This window comes from Lutra lutra, chromosome 5, assembly GCF_902655055.1.
Source record: "Lutra lutra chromosome 5, mLutLut1.2, whole genome shotgun sequence".
In the NCBI taxonomy this organism is placed as follows: Eukaryota; Metazoa; Chordata; class Mammalia; order Carnivora; family Mustelidae; genus Lutra; species Lutra lutra.
In genome coordinates, this window is record NC_062282.1 from 5,888,563 (window position 1) to 5,911,547 (window position 22,985).

The 22,985-nt window shown below is 42.3% G+C and overlaps 1 protein-coding gene across 2 annotated transcripts in view; it reads left to right on the forward strand.

The window, feature by feature from the left end:
- ADCY2 (adenylate cyclase 2) overlaps positions 1 to 22,985 on the forward strand; it is a 422,161-nt gene that overhangs the window by 331,382 nt on the left and 67,794 nt on the right. For both annotated transcript variants that reach the window (XR_007127384.1, XM_047729460.1), the window contains exons 15-16: positions 10,330 to 10,414; positions 22,266 to 22,403. Coding sequence is in view for 1 of the 2 variants with exons in the window: in XM_047729460.1 (XP_047585416.1) it covers positions 10,330 to 10,414; positions 22,266 to 22,403 (223 nt within the window). In the remaining variant the exon portion in view is untranslated. The remainder of the gene's footprint in view (positions 1 to 10,329; positions 10,415 to 22,265; positions 22,404 to 22,985) is intronic.

Genomic DNA, 22,985 nt, shown 5'->3' on the forward strand with positions numbered 1-22,985 from the left:
AATATTATCAAAGCCATCTATGAAAAACCCACCGCAAATATCATTCTCAATGGAGAAAAACTGAAAGCTTTTCCGCTAAGGTCAGGAACACGGCAGGGATGTCCGTTATCACCACTGCTATTCAACATAGTACTAGAAGTCCTAGCCTCAGCAATCAGACAACAAAAGGAAATCAAAGGCATCCAAATCGGCAAAGAAGAAGTCAAACTATCACTCTTCGCAGATGATATGATACTCTATGTGGAAAACCCAAACGACTCCACTCCAAAACTGCTAGAACTTGTACAGGAATTCAGTAAAGTGTCAGGATATAAAATCAATGCACAGAAATCAGTTGCATTTCTCTACACCAACAACAAGACAGAAGAAAGAGAAATTAAGGAGTCCATCCCATTTACAATTGCACCCAAAACTATAAGATACCTAGGAATAAACCTAACCAAAGAGACTAAGAATCTATACTCAGAAAACTATAAAGTACTCATGAAAGAAATTGAGGAAGACACAAAGAAATGGAAAAATGTTCCATGCTCCTGGATTGGAAGAATAAATATTGTGAAAATGTCTATGCTACCTAAAGCAATCTACACATTTAATGCAATTCCTATCAAAGTGACATCCATTTTTTTCAAAGAAATGGAACAAATAATCCTAAAATTTATATGGAACCAGAAAAGACCTCGAATAGCCAAAGGAATATTGAAAAAGAAAGCCAAAGTTGGTGGCATCACAATTCCGGACTTCAAGCTCTATTACAAAGCTGTCATCATCAAGACAGCATGGTACTGGCACAAAAACAGACACATAGATCAATAGAACAGAATAGAGAGCCCAGAAATGGACCCTCAACTCTATGGTCAACTCATCTTCGACAAAGCAGGAAAGAATGTCCAATGGAACAAAGACAGCCTCTTCAATAAATGGGGTTGGGAAAATTGGACAGCCACATGCAGAAAAATGAAATTGGATCATTTCCTTACACCACACACGAAAATAGACTCAAAATGGATGAAGGATCTCAATGTGAGAAAGGAATCCATCAAAATCCTCGAGGAGAACACAGGCAGCAACCTCTTCGACGTCAGCCGCAGCAACATCTTCCTAGGAACATCACCAAAGGCAAGGGAAGCAAGGGCAAAAATGAACTTTTGGGATTTTATCAAGATCAAAAGCTTTTGCACAGCAAAGGAAACAGTGAACAAAACCAAAAGACAACTGACAGAATGGGAGAAGATATTTGCAAATGACATATCAGATAAAGGGCTAGTGTCCAAAATCTATAAAGAACTTAGCAAACTCAACACCCAAAGAACAAAGAATCCAATCAAGAAATGGGCAGAGGACATGAACAGACATTTCTGCAAAGAAGACATCCAGATGGCCAACAGACACATGAAAAAGTGCTCCATATCACTCGGCATCAGGGAAATACAAATCAAAACCACCATGAGATATCACCTCACACCAGTCAGAATGGCTAAAATGAACAAGTCAGGAAATGACAGATGCTGGCGAGGATGCGGAGAAAGGGGAACCCTCCTACACTGTTGGTGGGAATGCAAGCTGGTGCAACCACTCTGGAAAACAGCATGGAGGTTCCTCAAAATGTTGAAAATAGAACTACCCTATGACCCAGCAATTGCACTGCTGGGTATTTACCCTAAAGATACAAACGTAGTGATCCGAAGGGGCACGTGCACCCGAATGTTTATAGCAGCAATGTCTACAATAGCCAAACTATGGAAAGAACCTAGATGTCCATCTACAGACGAATGGATAAAGAAGATGTGGTATATATACACAATGGAATACTATGCAGCCATCAAAAGAAATGAAATCTTGCCATTTGTGACGACGTGGATGGAACTAGAGGGTATCATGCTTAGCGAAATAAGTCAATCGGAGAAAGACAACTATCATATGATCTCCCTGATATGAGGGAGAGGAGATGCAACATGGGGGGTTGAGGGGGTAGGAGAAGAGTAAATGAAACAAGATGGGATTGGGAGGGAGACAAACCATAAGTGTCTCTTAATCTCACAAAACAAACTGAGGGTTGATGGGGGGAGGGTGTTGGGAGAGGGGGTGGGGTTATGGGTACTGGGGAGGGTATGTGCTATGGTGAGTGTTGTGAAGTGTGTAAACCTGGCGATTCGCAGACCTGTACCCCTGGGGATAAAAATATATGTTTATAAAGCTGTAAAAAAAAAAAAAAGAAAGAAAGAAAGAAAGGATGAATACCCAAGTTTTGTAGCAACATGGACGGGACTGGAAGAGATTATGCTGAGTGAAATAAGTCAAGCAGAGAGAGTCAATTATCATATGGTTTCACTTATTTGTGGAGCATAACAAATAGCATGGAGGACAAGGGGAGATGGAGAGGAGAAGGGAGTTGAGGGAAATTGGAAGGGGAGGTGAACCATGAGAGACTATGGACTCTGAAAAACGATCTGAGAATTTTGAAGGGGTGGGGGGTGGGAGGTTGGGGGCACCAGGTGGTGGGTATTGTAGAGGGCACAGATTGCATGGAGCACTGGGTGTGATGCAAAAATAATGAATACTGTTATGCTGAAAAAATAAAAAAAAATTTAAAAAAAAAAGCTAAATACAAAATGACCCTATGACCCAGCAATCGAACTACTAGTTATTTACCCAAAGGGCACAAAAATACTGATTCAAAGGGACGCACACACCCCAATGTTTATAAAAGCATTATCAGTAGCACAAAGGATGCATTTTAATTTTTTTAAGATTTTATGTATTTATTTGAGAGAGAGAACACAAGGAGGGGGAAGGGGGCAGAAGGAGAGGGGAGAAGAAGACTCCCACTGAGCAGGGAGCCTAATGTGGGGCTCGATCTTAGGACCCTGAGTTCATGACCTGAGCCAATGACAGGCACTTAACCAACTGAGCCACCCAGACACCTCCAAGTGATGCATTTTAAGTACAAAAAGAAGTTGGGATAGAATTAAAAGGATAGAAGACATGTACCATCTAAACAATGTGAGAAGGTTACTGTACATAGAGTAATAACAAAGTAGACATAAGGGAAACAAGTATCAACAAAGACATTAAATAATAATGAAAGAGGCAAATCATCAGGAATGAAATGTGCATAATGCCTAAAACAGAGCTATGAAATACATAAAAGGAAAAAATGTTAAAAACCAAAGTGTTTAATAAATCTACAGTAACAATTAGATTTTTAGTATCCCTTTTGCTTGCTTATTGTATAAATAAGGATATAAAAAATATGAACAAGATTATGTACTCCTTGGACCTGATATTTGTAGAACACTAACCCAGCTATAAAATACACGTGGTTTTAACTACACATGGAACACAGCCAAAATATATACTAGGCCATAGAAGCATCTTGACATATTTGTAAAGATTGCAGTAAATTTGAAAAGATAAAAAAAAAACCCTACAGTGTGATGTCTAACCACACCAAAATCAAAATAAAAATGAAGAAGAGCAGAATATCTAAAGTATCCCCAAATATTTCAGCATTAATCTATATGCTTTTGAATAACCTATGAGTCAAATTAAAAAATCACAAGAAAAATTAATATCAAAATATAATCTACCCAAAATGTGGGGTATAGCTTGAAACAGTAGAGAGAAATCTGTAGCTTTAAAATGCTTATATTAAGAAAGAAGAAAGGGTTAAAATTTGTTGTTAAAGTTTTCATTTAGGAAACCAGAAAAAGATGAGCAAATCAAATAGAAGGGAATAAATACTAAAGAAGGAAGAAATCCATAAAATAGAAAATAACCAATACAGAAAATTAATAAAGCAAAAGTTGGTTCTTTGAAAAAGTTTAAAAATTCCTAAACAACTAGCAAGACTGATCAAGAAAGAGAGATAATCACAGAATCACAGAGCACCCAAACTAATCACATAAGGAATAAAAGGGGATTCACTACAGATCCTACAGACATTAATGGAATAAATAAGGAATATTACGAATTACTTAAGACCAAAAAGATCTATAATTTGCCTAAAATGGGAAAATTCTTAATTCTACCAAAACTGACACATAATGGGATAGAAAATGTTAATGGGTATATATTCATTAAATTTATTAAATTTTGTCTTTGAAACCTTCTTTCAAAGAAACCTTCCCACCATGGTGATTTATTTGTGAATACTACTGAACACTTTAAGAAAATATTGCCAAATTTCATAATTGTGAGTGGATTAAAATGTCCTATCATGGAAAGAGACTCAAGGACTGAGGCTAAAACCTAAGGCCAACTCTGTACTAGTACAGGAGATCTTGCTAAAATTAAAATACAAGAAAGGTAAAAAATAAGGATGGAAAACAGCTATTCCGGGAAACAACTTACAGGAAAAGGAAATCTGCAGGAATAAAAATTTCTGATGACATGGAATCAAGCGGAAGGCATTCAGCACAACAAAAAGAAAGACTTGTACAATGGTAGAGTCACCAAGAGGACTTAACAATCGTAAACCTTCACACACTCCAGCATCTCTTTGAAATAAAGAGAAGCCATTAGAATGTTCAAATATATTGACAAACCCACAATCCTAGCCTGAAATATTAATACATTCTAAAATTGACAGACCAAATTGAGCCATTAAGTCATCCCACTGGGAATCTGACTAACTCCTCTGGCTCTGACAATAGACATATTTAGGGAATGTGCTTTGTTTCCAGCAAAAAGAAATACATAACATTTTTAGAAATCTGTAAGATACAATAGAAGTAAATCATGTTCATCACACCCTAGGAGAAAAATAAATTGTTAAAGTAGAAATAATAGAGACCACAATCTCTGGTCAAATCTAACAAAATTAGAAGTAATAGGAACAGATCAAAAATAATCTCCTTGTGGAATCTATAAATTAGACTTCTGAATAACTCTTGTATTAAAAGGAAATGGAAGTTGAAATTATAGGCTTTTTAGAGAAGAACAACAATGAGTAACTATAAATCAAAAGCTGTAGGATTTGGCTAAAGCAGTAGTTATAGAAATATTTATGTCCTTAAGTGCATTTATTAGAAAATATAAAAGATTGGCAATAAATAACAATCAAGAAAAAACTTCAAAAGTCTGATCTAGAGAGAAAAAGAAAAAAGACATTAAGGTCAAGAAAACAATGCTTCAAAAATGGAGACTTAAAATTAAAAGAATATTATGTAGAATATTTTACATTTGAAAATCTAAATCTAAATTTTCCAGGAAAATTATCAAAATTGATTTAAGAAATAGAGCCAATAATCAAGACAGAAATGTGACATATCTTCTCCTAAAAACCAAATCTGGGTCAGGAATACAACCGAATGGGCATAAATCCTGACCACAGTACTTAATAGAGGTATGACTTCAGGCAAGTTTTTCAACTTCTCTGGCCCTCAGTTTCTCCTTGGTAAAATGAGGTAATGATAGTAAATGTTATCCATGATTATTGTGAGGATTAAGTGAATTCTACATATAAAGCCTTTAGAATAGTGCTTGACACAGAGTTATCTATCTTCATATCACCACCATCTTTACCACCATCACCATCATAACCATCATGGTCATTATCACCATCACCATCACCATCATCATCACCACCATCATCATCATCAAGATCACCATCACCACCGTCATCATCATCACCATCATCACCATCACAATCACACCATCAGTGTCAACACCATCACCATCACCATCATCATTGTCACTATCACCATCATTGTCGCTATCACCACCACCACCCTCACCATTATCATCAAGATCATCACCATCACCATGACCACCATCACTCTCATCAGATGGTTTTACAGTTGATATTTAACAAACTTTCTAGAAGAGACCACTCATGTGTTATTGAAACAGTTTCGGACCTAAGAAAAAAATGTAATGTTTCTAAACTCAACCTGATGAAGCCAATATTACCTTGATACCAGAAAGGACCAGGCAGCACAGAATCAGAGAAAGCCTATCAGAGCTGTCCTGTAAAAATGGGTAAGAAAGCTGGCAAACGCAAATTCAGCAGATGCGTTACCTCGTCCCTCTTCAGTCATAAGAGTGCCACCAGGCCTCCCTTCCTCTGAGTTGTTGACTGTTTCACACTCCCCTCCCCCCACACTGACTGGCTAACCAAGAGGCTCTGAGATTATGTATTGGGGAGATAGGAGACTGGTGGCTTCTGAACAGAGACTGAGGACTGGAGTGCTGTCTGAAAGGAGGATGTTCTAGGGAAGGGAAGTAAGGACATATGGTGCTTACCTCCACTGCACTGTAAGCAGCTCAAAGCAGGTATGACACCTTATTTGTCTATCATTATAGCCTAGCATGGGACGAGGTATACTTGGTGTATATACACCTGTCTAGCAGAGACTTAGCATTACTCATAAAATGTGAACAAATGTCATTATCTGGCTAGGTACTTGAAAGCACTGGATTTCACTCTAGCAGATAACTTAGTGCCCAGTGCACCACTGAGTCAGGCTGTTCTGGGTTTGAAGCCAAGCTTTTGTTGACCTTGAGTGATGTGTAAATCGTCACATAATAGAGGAGGTATTTGAGGGTGTGAGCACAGTGGAACCTTCCCATCATGATGGCCACAGGCACTGGTATCTGTTTTGTTTCCCTTGCTGTGGACTCATAGCCATGCACGCATGTTGCTGAGTTCCATCTGAACCTTCCATGCATCAATACTCAGTGTCACTGCTCTGTTCTCTGTGCCAATTCTTCTGTCTCCTCAGTGTCTCTGGCCAACTTCATGGGTAGAAGGTTCTACTGCAGTTTGAGACACCACCTGACCTCTCCTTGAATGTCTCATTTGAATTTCATCTTTTTTTTTTTTTAAATTCTTTTGGCTTCAACACTCAGGATGGCAGCTTTTAATTCCTTTTTTTTTTTTTAATTTTTTTTTCAGTGTTCCAGAATTCATTGCTTATGCACTGCACCCAGTGCTCCATGCAACACCTGCCCTCCATAATACCCACCACCAGCTTCACTCAACCTCCCACCCCCTGTCCCTCCAAAACCCTCAGATTGTTTTTCAGAGTCCATAGTCTCTCATGGTTAGTCTCTGCCTCCAATTTCCCCCAACTCCCTTCTCTCCATCTCCCCATGTCCTCCATGTTATTTGTTATGATCCACAAATAAGCGAAATCATATGATAATTGATTCTCTCTTCCTCATTTATTTCACTCAGCATAATCTCTTCCAGTCCTGTTCATGTTGATACAAAAGTTGGGTATTCATCCTTTCTGATGGAGGCATAATACTCCATAGAGTATATGGACCATATCTTCCTTATCCATTCATCCGTTGAAGGGCATCTTGGTTCTTTCCACAGTGTGGCAACTGTGGTCATTGCTGCTGTGAACATTGGGGTACAGATGGCCCTTCTTTTCACTACATCTGTATCTTTGGGGTAAATACCCGGTAGTGCAATTGCAGGGCCATAGGGTAGCTCTATTTTTAATTTCTTAAGGAATCTCCACACTGTTTTCCAAAGTGGCTGCACCAACTTGCGTGCCCACCAACAGTGTAAGAGGGTTCCCCTTTCCCCACATCCTCTCCAACACACATTATTTACTGTCTTGTTAATTTTGGCCATTCTAACTGGTGTAAGGTGATATCTCAATGTGGTTTTGATTTGAATCTCCCTGATGGCTAGTGATGATGAACATTTTTTCATGTGTCTGATAGCCATTTGTATGTCTTCATTGGAGAAGTGTCTGTTCATGTCTTCTGCCCATTTTTTGACATGATTATCTGTTTTGTGTGTGTTGAGTTTGAGGAGTTCTTTATAGATCCTAGATATCAGCCCTTTGTCTGTACTGTCATTTGCAAATATCTTCTCCCATTCTGTTGGTTGCCTCTTTGTTTTGTTGACTGCTTCCTTTGCTGTGCAGAAGCTTTTGATCTTGATGAAGTCCCAACAATTCATTTTCGCTTTTGTTTCCTTTGCCTTTGGAGACATATCTTGAAAGAAGTTGCCGATGTTGAAGAGGTTACTGCCTGTGTTCTTCTCTAGGATTCTGATGGATTCCTGTCTCATGTTGAGGTCTTTTATCCATTTCAAGTTTATCTTTGTGTATGGTGTAAGAGAATGGTTGAGTTTCATTCTTCTACACATAGCTGTCCAATTTTCCCAACACTATTTATTGAAGAGAGTGTCTGTTTTCCACTGGATATTTTTTCCTGCTTTGTCAAAGATTATTTGACTATAGAGCTGGGGGTCCATATCTGGGCTCTCTACTCTGTTCCACTGGTCTATGTGACTGTTTTTATGCCAGTACCGTGCTGTCTTGGTGATCACAGCTTTGTAATAAAGCTTGAAATCAGGCAACATGATGCCGCCAGTTTTGTTTTTCTTTTTCAACATTTCCTTAGCAATTCGGGGTCTCTTCTGATTCCATGCAAATTTTAGGATTGTTTGCTCCAGCTCTTTGAAAAATGCCAGTGGAATTTTGATCGGAATGGCATTGAAAGTATGGATTGCTCTAGGCAGTATAAACATTTTAACAATGTTTATTCTTCTGATCCATGAGCATGGAATGCTCTTCCATCTTTTTGTGTCTTTTTCAATCTTTTTCATGAGTGTTCTGTAGTTCCTTGAGTACAGATCCTTTACCTCTTTGGTTAGGTTTATTCCCAGGTATCTTATGGAGAATCAACAACAAATTAAGCCAACTCCACACACAAGAAGGGAAATAATCAAGATCAGAACAGAGGTCAATGAGATAGAAACTAGAGATAAAGTAGAACGCATCAACGGAACTAGAAGCTGGTTTTTTGAAAGAATCAATAAGAATGATAAACCATTGGCCAAACTAATCTGAAAGAAAAGAGAGAAGACCCAAATTAATAAAATTATGAAGGAAATGGGAGAGTTCATGACTAACACCAAGGAAATAGAAACAATCATCAGAAATTATTATCAACAGTTATATGCCAATAAGTTAAACCTAGATGAAATGGATGCATTCCTGGAAAACTATAAACTTCCAAAACTGAATCAGGAAGAAATTGACAACCTGAATAGACCAATATCTAGTAATGAGATTGAAGCAGTGATCAAAAACCTCCCAAAAAACAAGAGCCCAGGACCTGACAGATTCCCTGGGAATTCAACCAAATTTTCAAAGAAGAAATAATACCTGTTCTCCTGAAGCTGTTTCAAAAAATTGAAGCAGAAGGAAAACTTCCAGACTCTTTTTATGAAGCCAGCATTACTCTAATCCCCAAACCAGGCAAAGACCCCACCAAAAAGGAGAATTTCAGACCAATATCCCTGATGAATATGGATGCTAAGATTCTCAACAAGATCCTAGCTAATAGGATCCAACAGAACAGAAGGGGAAATTAGATAATCGGTTCCATTTACTATAACACCAAGAACCATAAGATGAATTTCATCTTCGATTATTCATTGTGGTCCAGCTCTTTTCATACCCCTGAATACTATCTTTGGAGTAAATGAGGATTTAAGAGGCTTTGAACTTTTTAATGATTTAAAAGGTGTTTCTTGGTGCCTGGGTGGCTCAGTTGGTTAGGCCTCTGACTCTTGATTTTCGTTCAGGTTATGATCTCAGGGATGTGAGACTGAGGCCTGCATTGGTTTCATTGCTCAGTAGGGAGTCTGCTCGAGATTCTCTCTCTTACTCTCCGTCTCTCAGAAATGAATAAATAAATCTCTAAAAACTAAAAATAAAAAATAAAGGATGTCTCAGAGAGGCATGCACTTCTTTTAGTGCTTTTTATCTACCCACAACCTGTCGGTGGCAGAATTGTAACTCAGCATTTCACGTGCTCATAGGAAGAAGCAACACGCAAGTGGTCATCAGCTTGGGCAAGAATGTGAAGGCCGTGGTCCCTGAAGTCTTTGGGGAACCTCAGTAAACATTTAGCTGCGTGATTGCTGAAGGAAGTGGAATCTGGCTGGGTTGTCTTGGGGAGGGCAAGGACTCAGTGTTTCCTGAGTGAGCAGGGGTAAGGATAGGCCAGGAGGTCTTTCGGGGCATCAGATGAGGCTGCTCCCTCAGGGAAGAGGCCGGACCCAGGCATCAAAGCGCCATTGCATGAGAGAGTCCAAAAAAGATGGTTTTTTGCTTTCACAAGGACCTGGTGCTTCTAGGGCAATTTTGGTGAATCAGCAAGGTGACAGACACAATTGCGACCCACTTTTCTCTGGATGTGTTTTTGGTTTTAGTTCCAGTTTCATTTCTCAAAAGGTGAGTGAGGAACGACGTCGTCATTACGTTAAGTCCCAATGAAGCCCAGGGTGTTCCTGTTTTTTTCCAGAATAATGGAACTACCCCCACACTAACCTGTTCCTTTTTGCTTCCCTGGTAGAACGTCTGTCCTGGGGATCTCCTTCGGAGCTGCATTTCTCGTGCTCGCCTTCACCCTCTTCATCTGCTTTGCTGGACAGCTTTTGGTAGGTACTTCAAATACGGAGCTTCTGAAAACTGTGCTCGTTGGATGAAAACTGATTTCTTGCTTGAAACAGGGGAGCTTGGTGACTTACCGCTTCAGGAGCTCACGGATCCCCGTAAACGGTCTGCATGCATCATGTCAGCGGCCCGGGATGTCAACTCACGCAGCTTGGGCACCGCCGAGACACTAACTTGAGGATTATTTCACGTGTTGGCTGTCACACTGTAAAACTACATTCATGTTTTTTTTTTTTTTTTCTGTCACCACTTTGTGTCCTCTCTGACTTCAGAGTATTATAGCAGTAAGCACTAGTATAATAGGAGGATTTTTCTGTACGGGGGAATTAAAATTTTTTTTAAAGATTTTTATTTATTTATTTGACAGACAGAGATCACAAGTAGGCAGAGAGGCAGGCAGAGAGAGAGAGGAAGGGAAGCAGGCTCCCCGCTGAGGGGAGAGCCCATTGCGGGGCTTGATCCCAGGACCCTGAGATCATGACTTGAGCCAAAGGCAGAGGCTTTAACCCACTGAGCCAGCCAGGTGCTCCTGGGGGAATTAAAATTTAAGCCAAATATGTGTTTTATATCCATTTTCAAGATATAAAAATTTGGAACATATGAAAATGTAAATATAAAAAAGTAAAAATAGGTTTTGTTAGTGTTTTCATTTAAAGCAATCATTGCAAGCTGTTATGGTTCAAGTGCTAGTTCAGGAGGTAAGAATCAAAAATCTAAGTATTCTTGAGGCCAAAGCAAGTGGCTCCATGAGATCATCATAAGAAAGCCAACAATGAGACAGTAGTCCAAAAAGACAGTGCTTTCTCTTGTGTGGAAACAAGAGAGACCACTCTGAGTGAGGTCCCAAGCATCAGATACATTCTACTCTGATGTGTAGGAATCTTTTAGCCAAAATGTGCTAAGATTTCAGAATATGTCTCTGCCTCTCAACAATAGACACTGTATACGGTCTCTGCCTCGTACCTTTGCAAACCAATGGGGGGGCGGGGGTTGTTTGCTAGATTATAGTTTAGATGTTTCAAATCAGATTGGAAACTCCTCCCAAAGTGGCATCCGGTTTCTGATTTCCAGGAATGCACAGGCGGCATCTCAAGTTTCTTTAAGTCCCCTGAAAACTATAGATTGTAGATATTGCCCCATGGGAATCTTTGTCAAGTTTCTAAAATGCTTAACTACAAAGAAGTCTGGTTCTCCAGGTTCACATTTTCCTTACATGGAAAAGCACATAGGCTTTTTCCAGAAGGTGAGTGAGGAACGAAGTCCTCATTACCTTAAGTCCTAATGAAGCCCAGGGTGTTCCTGGTGGCTTTCCAGAATAATGGAAACTACCCCCACACTAACCTGTTCCTTTTTGTCCCCCCCCCCCCCCCCGTCATTTCCTCCCCCCTCTGCTTCCTGGCCCCCAGAAGGCTTCTGCAGCCCATCTCTCAGGTTTCAGAACAAGAACTATCCTTTGTGGTCCCACTGGAAATCCAAGCCTCATTCTGCTTACAGCAGCTTCTGTCATTGTGCCTAAATGGCCCCATTTCTCATTTGCTGTTCCAAGGAATCCAGTCTTCAGGGTCGGGGGAACATAGTGTGTTTTTAAGGTTTCAAGCTTTTTTTCTTTCCACTAAATTGCTATCGAAAAGAAACAGACAAGTGGGGGGTGGTGCAGGGCTGGAAAAAGGATCTCCAGGGCAACTTTGTTGCTTTGAGAGAATGCTTCTGTTCTTACATAATGTCTCTCCTCTCAGCCTGGGTGTAATCCAGCCAACCTCGCACCACTCCTTGTCTCTCCCGGGCCCTCCCTATGGTGCTTTGGGACCATCAGGATCCCACACCCACAGTGCCTGGTTCCTCCTCCTCCCAGGGGCTTTCTAAGACCCTGATACCCACACACCAGATGCTAGGAAATCTGCAACTCTGTGTTACCTTCTGGGAAAATTTCAGTGCTGGGAGTCAACGGGTGCCTGCCTCCTCCTCGAAAGAAGGCTAGGTTTGGCAGAAGTGGTCTGGAAGCCTAGGCTTGAGGACCTGTGTTTCTGACCTTGAATTAGCAAGATTAGTGAATGAGTCTCTCCCCACTCCCACCACTGACTGGCTGTAATCCTTGGTCAAGTGGAAATCCTGGTAAAATTCAAGGGATTCTTCTCATTCTCGTAAGAGGTTCTTTGTACTGTTTAAAGGATTCTGTAAGGACTTTTTTATAACTGTCAACATCAAAGAAATTAAGGCACAACCAATGTCAAAAGGCTTTCAGTGTGCTTTCTATTCTGCCTTCCAAATTCAATCAAAAGTGCGGTGCATCACAGATAGTCTTAGTGATCACGGAGAACTATCATGACATCCTAACTGCTCATCCCCTAGCCTCCTGAAAACCTGCCAAATGTAGGAAGTGTTCCTATGATTTCATTTATTTTGGGATTAAATACTGAGTTTCTGAAAGTGTATTAAATATCCCAGAAATATTAATACCCTTCATATCTTCCCATTAACATATGTTAGCTTAAATGCCAGAGGCAACATTGATGCTAATATTCAAGTAAAATCCTTCGATAAAGGAGGTCAAGAAAAGGTAAACCTGATGGAGAATTTTCCTCCAAGAGCTTTACCTTTGTCCTCCTGGGGACCTGCCTGCCATTGACTTGTCATTATTGTACAGCTGGGTTTGATTTAAAAGAGAGAGAGAGAGAGAGACCCAGATTAAAATGGGCAAAAAATAAGAGTGATCATGAAGTGCAGGCTTTTTTTTTCTTTTGCTAGAAAAATCAGACATATAGTTGTTCAGTGTGAGAAAAAAGTCAGGAAATGTATTTGTTACCACATTTCCTGCAATGAGAAGCCTGGAGCACGCACGCCTTTATGCCTTTATCTGCCTCCCCCTCCCCTCCTCCCCCGCTCCACTCCCCCACTCTCCCTGCCCTAGCGGCTCCCTAGAAGCTCCCCCTGCCCATGTTGCTCACTTCAGCCTGTGGGTGGGCCCTGCAACCGCCTGCCTTCTAGAAGCTTTCTCAGAAACCCACCAGCCCCTGCAATGGGCCCTCCCTCCAGCGCTGTGGGGCTTAGGATCTGTGCCGTATAATTCAGCACGTGATTATGTAACAATGTAATTGACTCCCCCTCTTTTTTTTTTTTTTTTTTTGGTTCCGTGTAACTGTTGTTTCCCCATACACAGAGTGTGTTTTCAGGGACGAGAATTGTTCCCTGCACTGGCTTTCTGTCCCCCGGTGAAGCCGGCAGAATGCTGCCCACAGAAGTGTTTCTTAAGCATGCACTGAGGAAACACTGCTGCACTCGTGTCATCTCATGAGGTCCCCTCCACCGAGTCCACTCATCCGCTCTGCACACCCCTTCCCCTGCCTCCCCACCACCACTCCTGCCTCCCCAACACCACCCCTGCTCCCCAACACCACCCCTGCCTCACCAGTATCACCCCTATATCCCCAATACCACCCCTGCCTCCCAGACACCACCCCTGCTCCCCAACACTACCCCTATATCCCCAATACCACCCCTGCCTCCCCAACACCAGGCCCGCCTCCCCAACGCCACCCCTGCTCTCACACACCACCCCTGCTCCCCAGCACCCCCCCTGAGGCAGTCAGGTGACCCCGGTGGCACAGGAATCCTCTTCCGATGCCCTAGCGTGGGCCCAGGTCCTGCAGGTGGACAGATGCGCATAGCGCTGGTGAGCGGGTGACCCTCGTCGCACCACAATGACACACCATCTCACACATGCTACTACTATTCCTTGACTCCAGTCTGCTTCGACTTGTCTCCTCGGTTGGAACTAGTCTCCTGGTCTTGCCCAGCCAACTCGGCAGAGCCCCCCCCCCCCCCGTTGTCACCACCCACGTCACTCGTGCCTGCCGGTGGCACTTCCCTTTTGTATTCTCACCTGTGATCTTTTCAAGAGCAAGCGCGCCCGCGAGGTCACTGTGGCCCCGTTTTGTTCATTGTAGTACTGCAGGCACTTGAGATACAAGATACATATTCCACCCCAGCGGCAGCCTGCTGGCACTGCCATGCAGAACACGTCTGGCTCTCATCCTTCCCCCCAGGGTTGACTTCTTCTGAGCGTGTGGCTCTGAGTTCAGCTCCAGTCGCCAAGCCAATGCCAAGGCTGCTAGACTCCTGGCCTGCCGGCATCGTGGCCTGTCCCCGTCCTCCCTTGTCAGGTGTCTGCAGGCACCGTGGCATCAGCACCTTCCTGAGGTTAGCATTTCTGAATGGCAGACCTTGAGAGCGGACAGGAAACCCACAGATGGCCTTATCTAGCCCTGCATTTTGTGGACGAGAGGTGCCCACCTCTGGAGGCGCTGCCCGTTTCAGCAGTTTCCACTTGCAGTCATGTAGGGGGAATGTTTTGGAAGGCGTCAGACTGTGTGTGGAGAGAGTCACTAGCAGATGAGCGCCCAGCGCTAGGATGTCCACGTTCATGGTCGTGGGCCTGCGTGGCACAGAGGATGCCTTGCACTGATGGCCAAGCCATCCACTGGTCAAAATCACATTGGAAAGTCAAGACACCTCACAGAGAGTCTCATTTGTATTTCCCTCTGGTCTAGTTTCCTGACACACATTATTCAGCTGTTGGCCCAGTTTATTTTAAAACTGGATTCTGGGGAAAGTACAGCTTCATCTTAAAAGACTTTTGGTAAGATGGGGGAAATTTTTAATTTACGAGTGAATTTAGACACTAAATTATTCTAGTAAGAAAGTCCCTCTCATAATAATACTTTGCAGAATGTTTTCACATATAGGAGAATCCTACAAATAAGAAAATCTGTTATTTTCCTTGATAATCAAAACAATTCAGTTTACCAAAGTAGAAACTAAAACGTAAAATAAGAGATTCGCATTTACATTGTCAGTAAAGTCAGCAATCGAAGTAGTAATACTTGTCATCATACTATTAGGCATAGTAAGTACGTGGTTACAGCCAGATTTAACACTAAATGACCGGAGTAGACATACATCTCAGCAACAAATATGAGAGAGTGACTCTAACCAAAAATACCACCAAGAAAACCACCCCCCAAAGTGTCTTTTAGAACAAGGATGCCAGACACAGTACATGAAAATGCTGACACGTCAGAAGAGATTTTTCTCTCAATGTGGTTGTCTTGGGCTTTGTGTCACAGAGATTCTGTGCCCACCCACCGACCCTGTTCCCGGCAGAGATTAAAGCACAAACATCAAATCTATCCTGTGGAAGGAAAGTAGGTCACACACTGGATGATAGAAAAGCTTTCTATCCCACAGCAGTGTTTTTCCCTTGAAGTCTATTTTCTCCAGTGCCAATAGAATTCTGCCAGCTTTCTTTTGTACTTCCCCACTGTCCTTTCCTTCCTTCTTTTTATTCATCTTTTCCTTGTCAGTATGTGGGTTTTAGGTGTGTCTCTGGTAAACAACATCTAGTTGCATGTTATTTCCTCTGATTTAGCAGTCTCTCTCTTTTACCTGACAAGTAGAACACGTTTATGTGTATTATAATTACCACTAGACTTACTTCACTTTTTCTTTAATTCATCATGTATCTTCTTTGCTGTTACTTTTTTTTCTTCCTCTCCAGTATTGTCTTAGATCCATGCAATTTATCTGTTCTCCCTTATTCCCTCTAGTGACTATTTTCTTTTTACTCATTAACTTCAAATGTGTAATGTACCCACGACCAGTGGAGCTCAATAATATCTCCACCTTGTTGATGAAGAATACCGTCCTCTTAATCTGATCATTCTGCCTTCCATTTCATTCTCAAATATGGAAGATGGAATAAGATGATCAGATTCTTGAAATCAGAAACTCTGGAGTTATGCTGAAAAAGGGAAGGTGAGAACTGAATCAGTAAGCTGTAAAAGAGCCCAGAAAGATGAAGAGTGTTGGATAAATTTTTCTAAATTTAAACTGTTCTTGTTATTCTTTGTTGCCATCATTCTTACTGTATGTCACTGTCTCAGCTTTCTTCCTTCTCCCAGGACTCAGTCTCCATATTCCCAAAGGATAATCCTTTCAGTGAGACCCTGTGCATAATGTACTCAGCTTTTGTATTTAAACAATGGTCTGGATTTTTTTTCATTGAGTCATTGTGTGTGATAATTTTTCTAATATTGTGAAAACATGAGTCCATATTTTCCAAGGAGAGATCTAGAGGCTAATTGATGTTTCTTGACTGGCAATATGCCCTCTCTCTGGTGGTTTTGTAGATTTTCTCCTTGTCAGTTATGGGCCATAGATTCCTTGTGCTAAGGTAGAAGTTTGCTTTCATTTTCCTGTCTGGGAGTCAGGATGTCACATCAGTCACGGAGCTCATGCTTTTCTCCAGGTCCACTAAGCAGCTGGTCTGTAGCTCCTTGTCTTTTGTTTTTTTTCCTGGCCCTTCTGTTCTCTTTTTCTCAAACTTTCATTATAAGTGTCTGGAATCTTCATTATACCTTCTGTGCCTCAAGATTCCTTTTATGTTTTTCATCCCTTTCTGTTCTATGAGCTATTTCCTCAGAGCTATCCTACCCTTCCCAGCACAGCTACTGAGTTTTTCAATATCTACGTTTTTATCTCTTGAGAGTCTTTGTGGATCTTTTTAAAAACGCATCTGTTATTTTCTCTTAAGGGCTCATTCATTATGTGCTCTAATCCGTCCTTGATTACTTCAGTGCAATTTTGCAGGCTGTTGCAGATGGATGATACGTGGAGGTCCTGTGGTGCTAATTCTACTTTCTGTTGTGTCTGTTGATTCTTCCTCTTATGGCCCATAGTCCTATGTGGTTCCTTATTTCTTCTTTATTTTGAGGTCATGTTTGGTGGGACTAATCCTCCAACAACTAGCAGGAATTCGAAGGGCTTTCTCTGGTCTTTGACCCAGTGAATAACCCCTCAACTTGAGGTTCCTATTATGAAGTATATAATATGATTTCAAACTCATCACCATATTTAGAGTTAGAATTTATCTAAGTTTATTGGAAGTTTAAGACTAGTTTACATGGAGCAGTCTTCTGAGGCCTCTGGGATTTCTTTGTTCTTTTTGTTTTTGTTGAAGTATAATTAACATGCAGTGTTATATTAGGTATGCTATATAATGATTCAACAGTTCTGTACATTACTCTGTGCTCATATGATCCAGTAATTCCACTATTGAGTATTTCCCCAAAGTAAATGAAAACACTAATTTGAAAAAATACATGCACTTCTCGAGCTTCTGCTTTTATTCAGGGTTCTTGGTCTCAGCTGTTCGCCCTTTGCAAGCCAAGACAACATCTTCTTTCCTGTGGGCATCAGAAGCCCCCGCCTTAGGTGTTACAGCTTGTGTCCAGTTCTAGAACACTCCTAGGCCAACCCCACAGTCTCAGTCCCTCTAGCAGTGAACTCCTTCTTTGTTTCTGACTGCTAGAAATTTCTCTTTGAAGAATAAGTGACTGATACACATGAAGATAAGATTGTTGAGCTGAAGATAAGATAACATACTGAGCATACCTCTGTTGAGTCCCTGCTCTTTGCTGCGTGCTGTGCCACTTTGGGAACAGGAAGAGGGGTGTGATATGGTCACCATCCTCAGCCAGCTCTCCATGTTCCCAGAGACAAGTGCATCATCGAAGATAGCATAATGTGGGCAGACTGTGAGTGCCACACAGTGGATGGACGGCTGAGGAATGTGGTTCACTCAGGGCTTATGAAAGAAACACGTTGATTGGTAAAATATGACTGACTGACATCAAGAAGCCTTTCTGTAGGAAAAGCAAGTACAATTAAAGAATCGAAGTACACATGGCAGTCTCTGTGGCACTAAATGTTACAAGTAATTATGCTACAACTGCTTGCTGCCATTCAAAAAGACAGTCCTTGAGGAATTAAAATGCCAAAGTAGGTTTTCCTTCAGGCAAATACACAAAAAATGCATGCTTATATGAAAAAGTCACCATTTTTTCAGGCAAGATTTTAAGATGAGTTTTGTTTTTCTAATAATAAAAATGTATTACTTCCCATTATCTTTATAGCTTTTTGAAATGCTTTTCATTGTATTAAACTTATTAGCAACATCTATTTCTTTTCAGGCAACTGATTTTATTTTTTAAAAGGACACCAGGGCTCCTGGTGGCTCAGTCAGTTAAGTGCCCGACTCTTGATTTCCGCTCACGTCATGATCTTAGGGTTGTGAGATGAAGCCCCACATGGGACTTCACACTGTGTGTGGAACCTGCTTGAGATTCTCTCTCTCTCCCCCTGTTCTCCTGCCCCCCACCCACACGCACGTGCACATTTGTGCTCTCTCTCTGTCTAAAAATAAAAATAAGAAATAAGAAATAAGAAAAGTAAAAGGATCCTAATGAAATTGTCAATGCAATCCATGCTATAATGATTATGTTAAATTAGGAGGAATTTTAGAATGAGGGATTACCCATTGTTTCCAGTGCAAGAGGTTCAAAGTGAGGTGGGGGGTATGGTGTAGGGGGTAGGAAGGAAGAAGGGGGAGGAAATATTTTTTTTCCTGTTGTTTTTCCTTTCATCCAAACATAGTATATGAACATTTTATTTTTCTGAGGAGAATCTTCTGCCTGTACTGAATGAAGAACATTGACTTCCATCCACACCCTTGTTAGCCAGCTGCCCTGGTCACTGTCCCCAGCACCAAACCCAGGGTAGCATTTCCATATAAACTTATATTCTTTCTCCTTTTCCATCTGCCACTGCAGTTAGTCCCAGTTCCGCATCTGTCAGTGGATGCAGGGGGCATTAACAGCCAAGCGGGTTTCTGGAAGGCCCACAGTCAGCTCACTGTGATTGGGAGGCCGCGTGCATAGGGCGAGACCCCCTGGTGGTCAAGAAAGGCAGGACACAGATTTGACTGGAGTGATGCCAGTCGCTAAACCAAACATCACATGGAGGGACAAACCTGAGCTCTCGTTTTCATCTGAAAAGCACCTTCTGAATAAATGCCCAAATATTCTGGGAGATGGTACCATTATGATGTTTCACTGGGATGATGCAAATTTTGGTAAACTTATTTTTCCAGCAGAGATTTTACTCAAATGCTTAACCCAAAGTAAAATAAACTGAGCTAAATGATCACATCAGGATCCAAGCAGAGATTTTTGCTCAGAGCTGCAGTAAAATCAATGGTCTCCTCTTCCTTCCGACATTTCTTCTCTCCTCTGCTTCCGCAAACATCTTCACCTCCTCCTCCTCTCTCTGTATTGTGGTTCATGGCCCGTGTCCCTGTCACCGGCTGTTTCCTTGTCCTGTGGCCAGCGGTGCTGATGAGTCTCACGTTTGGGACAGTTCTCTCTTGGCCTCTAGTTGGCGACAGGAATGAAGAGAGAAGGCAGGCTGCCTGGAGGAAACACTGTAGTGAAAAGGAGGGAAGATGAGGGGGTTTTGTTCATATTGATAGGAAGCGAGGAGATTTTTAGTCCGTAAAATGTCTCTGAGAAGTATTATGTTTTCTTCATAAATGTAACAAGAGCTAAGGCTTTTAAATTCCACCCCAGTGCCTGACATGGCTCATTTAATCTCTTACAAGACCAAAGAGTGGAGTATTCCCCATTTTAGAGATGAGGAAGCTGAGACCATGGAGGATAGTTAACCTGTAGAGAGTCGCTCAACTGAGGGCGTTTGATCCTGGGCCCCTGGGCTGGTTCTTACTATCCTAACCACCTGTCATCCTTTGTTGTAGGAGCTCACGTAACGGCACCGAGGTGGCTCAGTCAGTTAAGCATCACGACTCTTGATTTCACCTCGGGTCATGATCTCAGGGTGCTGGGATCAAGTCCCACATCGGACTCCACGCTCAGCAGGGAGTCTGCTTGAACTTCTCTCTCTCTCCCTTTGCCTCTGCCCCTCCCCGCCTCAAGCTAACTCTAAATAAAAAAATTAATTAGTAGGATCGCTAAAAAAAGAATCTCATTTAATCGCATCGTATCAGCATGTGACATACTGTGATGCTTCCATTTTTGAGACTAAAGCAGACATGTTTTTGAGAATCAAACAGAAAGATGTAAAAGAGGGAGAGAAATAAAGGGGCTGCTTGTTTGCTGGGGAGGATTTGCTGCTTGGGGGTTATGGACGTTACACCTGTTTTACCATCATATTAACTTAGTACTTAGAAAGTTAGGGGATATTGGCCTTCTCTTAAAATTTTTGAAATCATAACCTCTTTTTGGTGTTTTCAGGACACTTAGCCATCCAGCCACAGCACCTTTTGCATGAAGGTGAAAATGTAGATCCCTAGAGAAGTCTTACATACCCGCTTGCCCTGTCAGGGGACCTCTGTGACTGTGCACAGTAGCGCCTGGCACAGGTCGCATGTCACCCACCTCTCAGGACTCTCCCCACCTCTATTCCCCTACCGCCAGGACGAAGGTCCAGATCATGGCGGCCCCTCCCTGGAAAGGTGGCCTTCAGGATGAAGTGACCTCCTGCCCTGAAATCCTACAGAGCAGAGTCTGGGCCACAGAAAATGCTGAGGGAACATTGCCATCCTGTAAATACCTTAGTCCTTTCTCATCTCCAAAGACCTTCTCCAGTGCCCATGGTCACTAACACATTATTCGCAAGAGCCACAAACCAGAGGCCACACAGTATCCATCCACAGACGAATGGATAAATAAAATGTGGTTACATAGAACAGAATATTATTCAACCTTATGAAAAGAAGGAAATCTCGTCACATGTGACAGCATGGATGAGCCTTGAGATGAGGCTGAGGGAAATAACCCCGTCACAAAACACCCATAGCACATGATTCCATGTTTATTAGACACCCAGGGTAGTCAGACTCTTAGAGGCAGAAGTAAGACAGTGGTGGCCCGAGGCAAGAGGAAGGGGGGAGGGAAGTTCTTTAATGGTCTAGACTTTCAGTTGTGGGGGTGAAAAGTCGCAGACCTATGCTACACAACAATGTGAATATGGTTAACACTACCGGACTGTGCGCTTACAAATGACGATGGCGGGCGCCTGGGTGGCTCAGTCGGTTAAGTGTCTGCCTTCGGCTCAGGTCATGATCCCGGCGTCCTGAGATTGAGTCCTGCTTCGGGCTCCCTGCTCGGTGGGGGTCTGCTTCTCCTTCTCCCTCTGTACTTCCCCCAGCTTGTGCTCTCTCTCTCTCTCTCTCTCAAATGAATAAATAAAAAATCCTTTTAAAAAAATGAAGAGGGAGAGTGTTCTGCTATGTGTTTTTTAACACAATTAAAAATTTGGAGAAGAACCTCTCCGAGTGGAAAGTAGCACCCACTGGGTGGGATGAGGCAAAGCCGTCAGCAGGACGCACGCCCAAGAGCAGCAGGTGTTGTTCTGGAGGTACGGACTTCAGTCTGCTTTGGGGTCCCGTGTGTTCTGACGATGAGCTTCCTGCCGGTCTGTTTTCCACATGGATCCACTCAGTGATGATAACGGCTTTATCATCAATGTGATCTGAGACCCAACACATCCCCCTGCATGGTTTAATTAACTGACACATTTTTCCTTAATTAAATTATTCCTTATTATTATTTAAAATAAATAATAATTAGAGATTTAAAATAATTATTATCATATCATTATTATAATATAATAATATATATAATAATATAATAATATTATTTTAAATCTCTATTATTTATTTTAAATCTAATTATTATTATTATTATTATTATTTCAGGTCATTTTATGTTTAACATAGAAACTTAACTAATTTGCTCTTTATTTGTAACAGTGATGCCAACATAATTTTAATAAGGTTTGTGACCCTGTCTGGGCCTCGGGGGTGGGGGCAGAGCAGAGCCTGCTCGTTTGCTCCGTGAAGAATCCTGAGGCCTCTGATGGTTTTAAACCTCATGAACAAACTCCATAAAGCAGCAGTGCATTTCCTCTTCTGTCTCCTCCCAGCAATGCAGCAAGAAAGCCTCGGCCTCTCTCCTGTGGCTGTTGAAGTCGTCGGGCATCATCGCGGACCGGCCCTGGCCGCGCGTCTCCCTCACCGTCCTCACCACGGCCATCATTCTGACCATGGCCGTGTTCAACATGGTGAGTCAGGGCTCCCGCCAGGCGCCACCCTCTTGGCTTCTGGTGCCCGACGCGGTGGGACTTTCCGACCTTGGCCGTAGCTCCCCGTGACACGAGTTACCGCCTCTTCAGCTCAGCCTCTGCCCGCGGCACCAGCAGCTTCCCACGTCCCTGCTGGCTACAGAGACGATGCTGAACGCTGGCAGGGGAATCACCGAAGACACAGAACCATCGAGATTCAGGGAGTGCCGTGGGACGGGCGTCCCGCTCTGGAGTCTGAAAGGCCCGATCTCCAATGTTAGCTGCCCACCTTTCCAGCTGGGGACTTTCCAGGTGTTCATTAAACTTCCACAGCCCCCATTTCCACTTCTGGGGACAGGAGTGAATGATCGAGAAAGAATTCTTGAGACATCTTTGGGGCAAATGGTGCCTTTACCATAGTGCGGAGACAGGACCCATGGGCAGGAAGAGCTACGCCGGGGCTGGGACGAGTGACTGATTCTAGACTCCTTAGTTAGTGGGGCTGAGGGATAGCATAAATCCTAAGGAATGTGGAAGCCAGGCTTCCAGGACCTAGAGGGGCTAGCTGCTGCTCAGACAAGG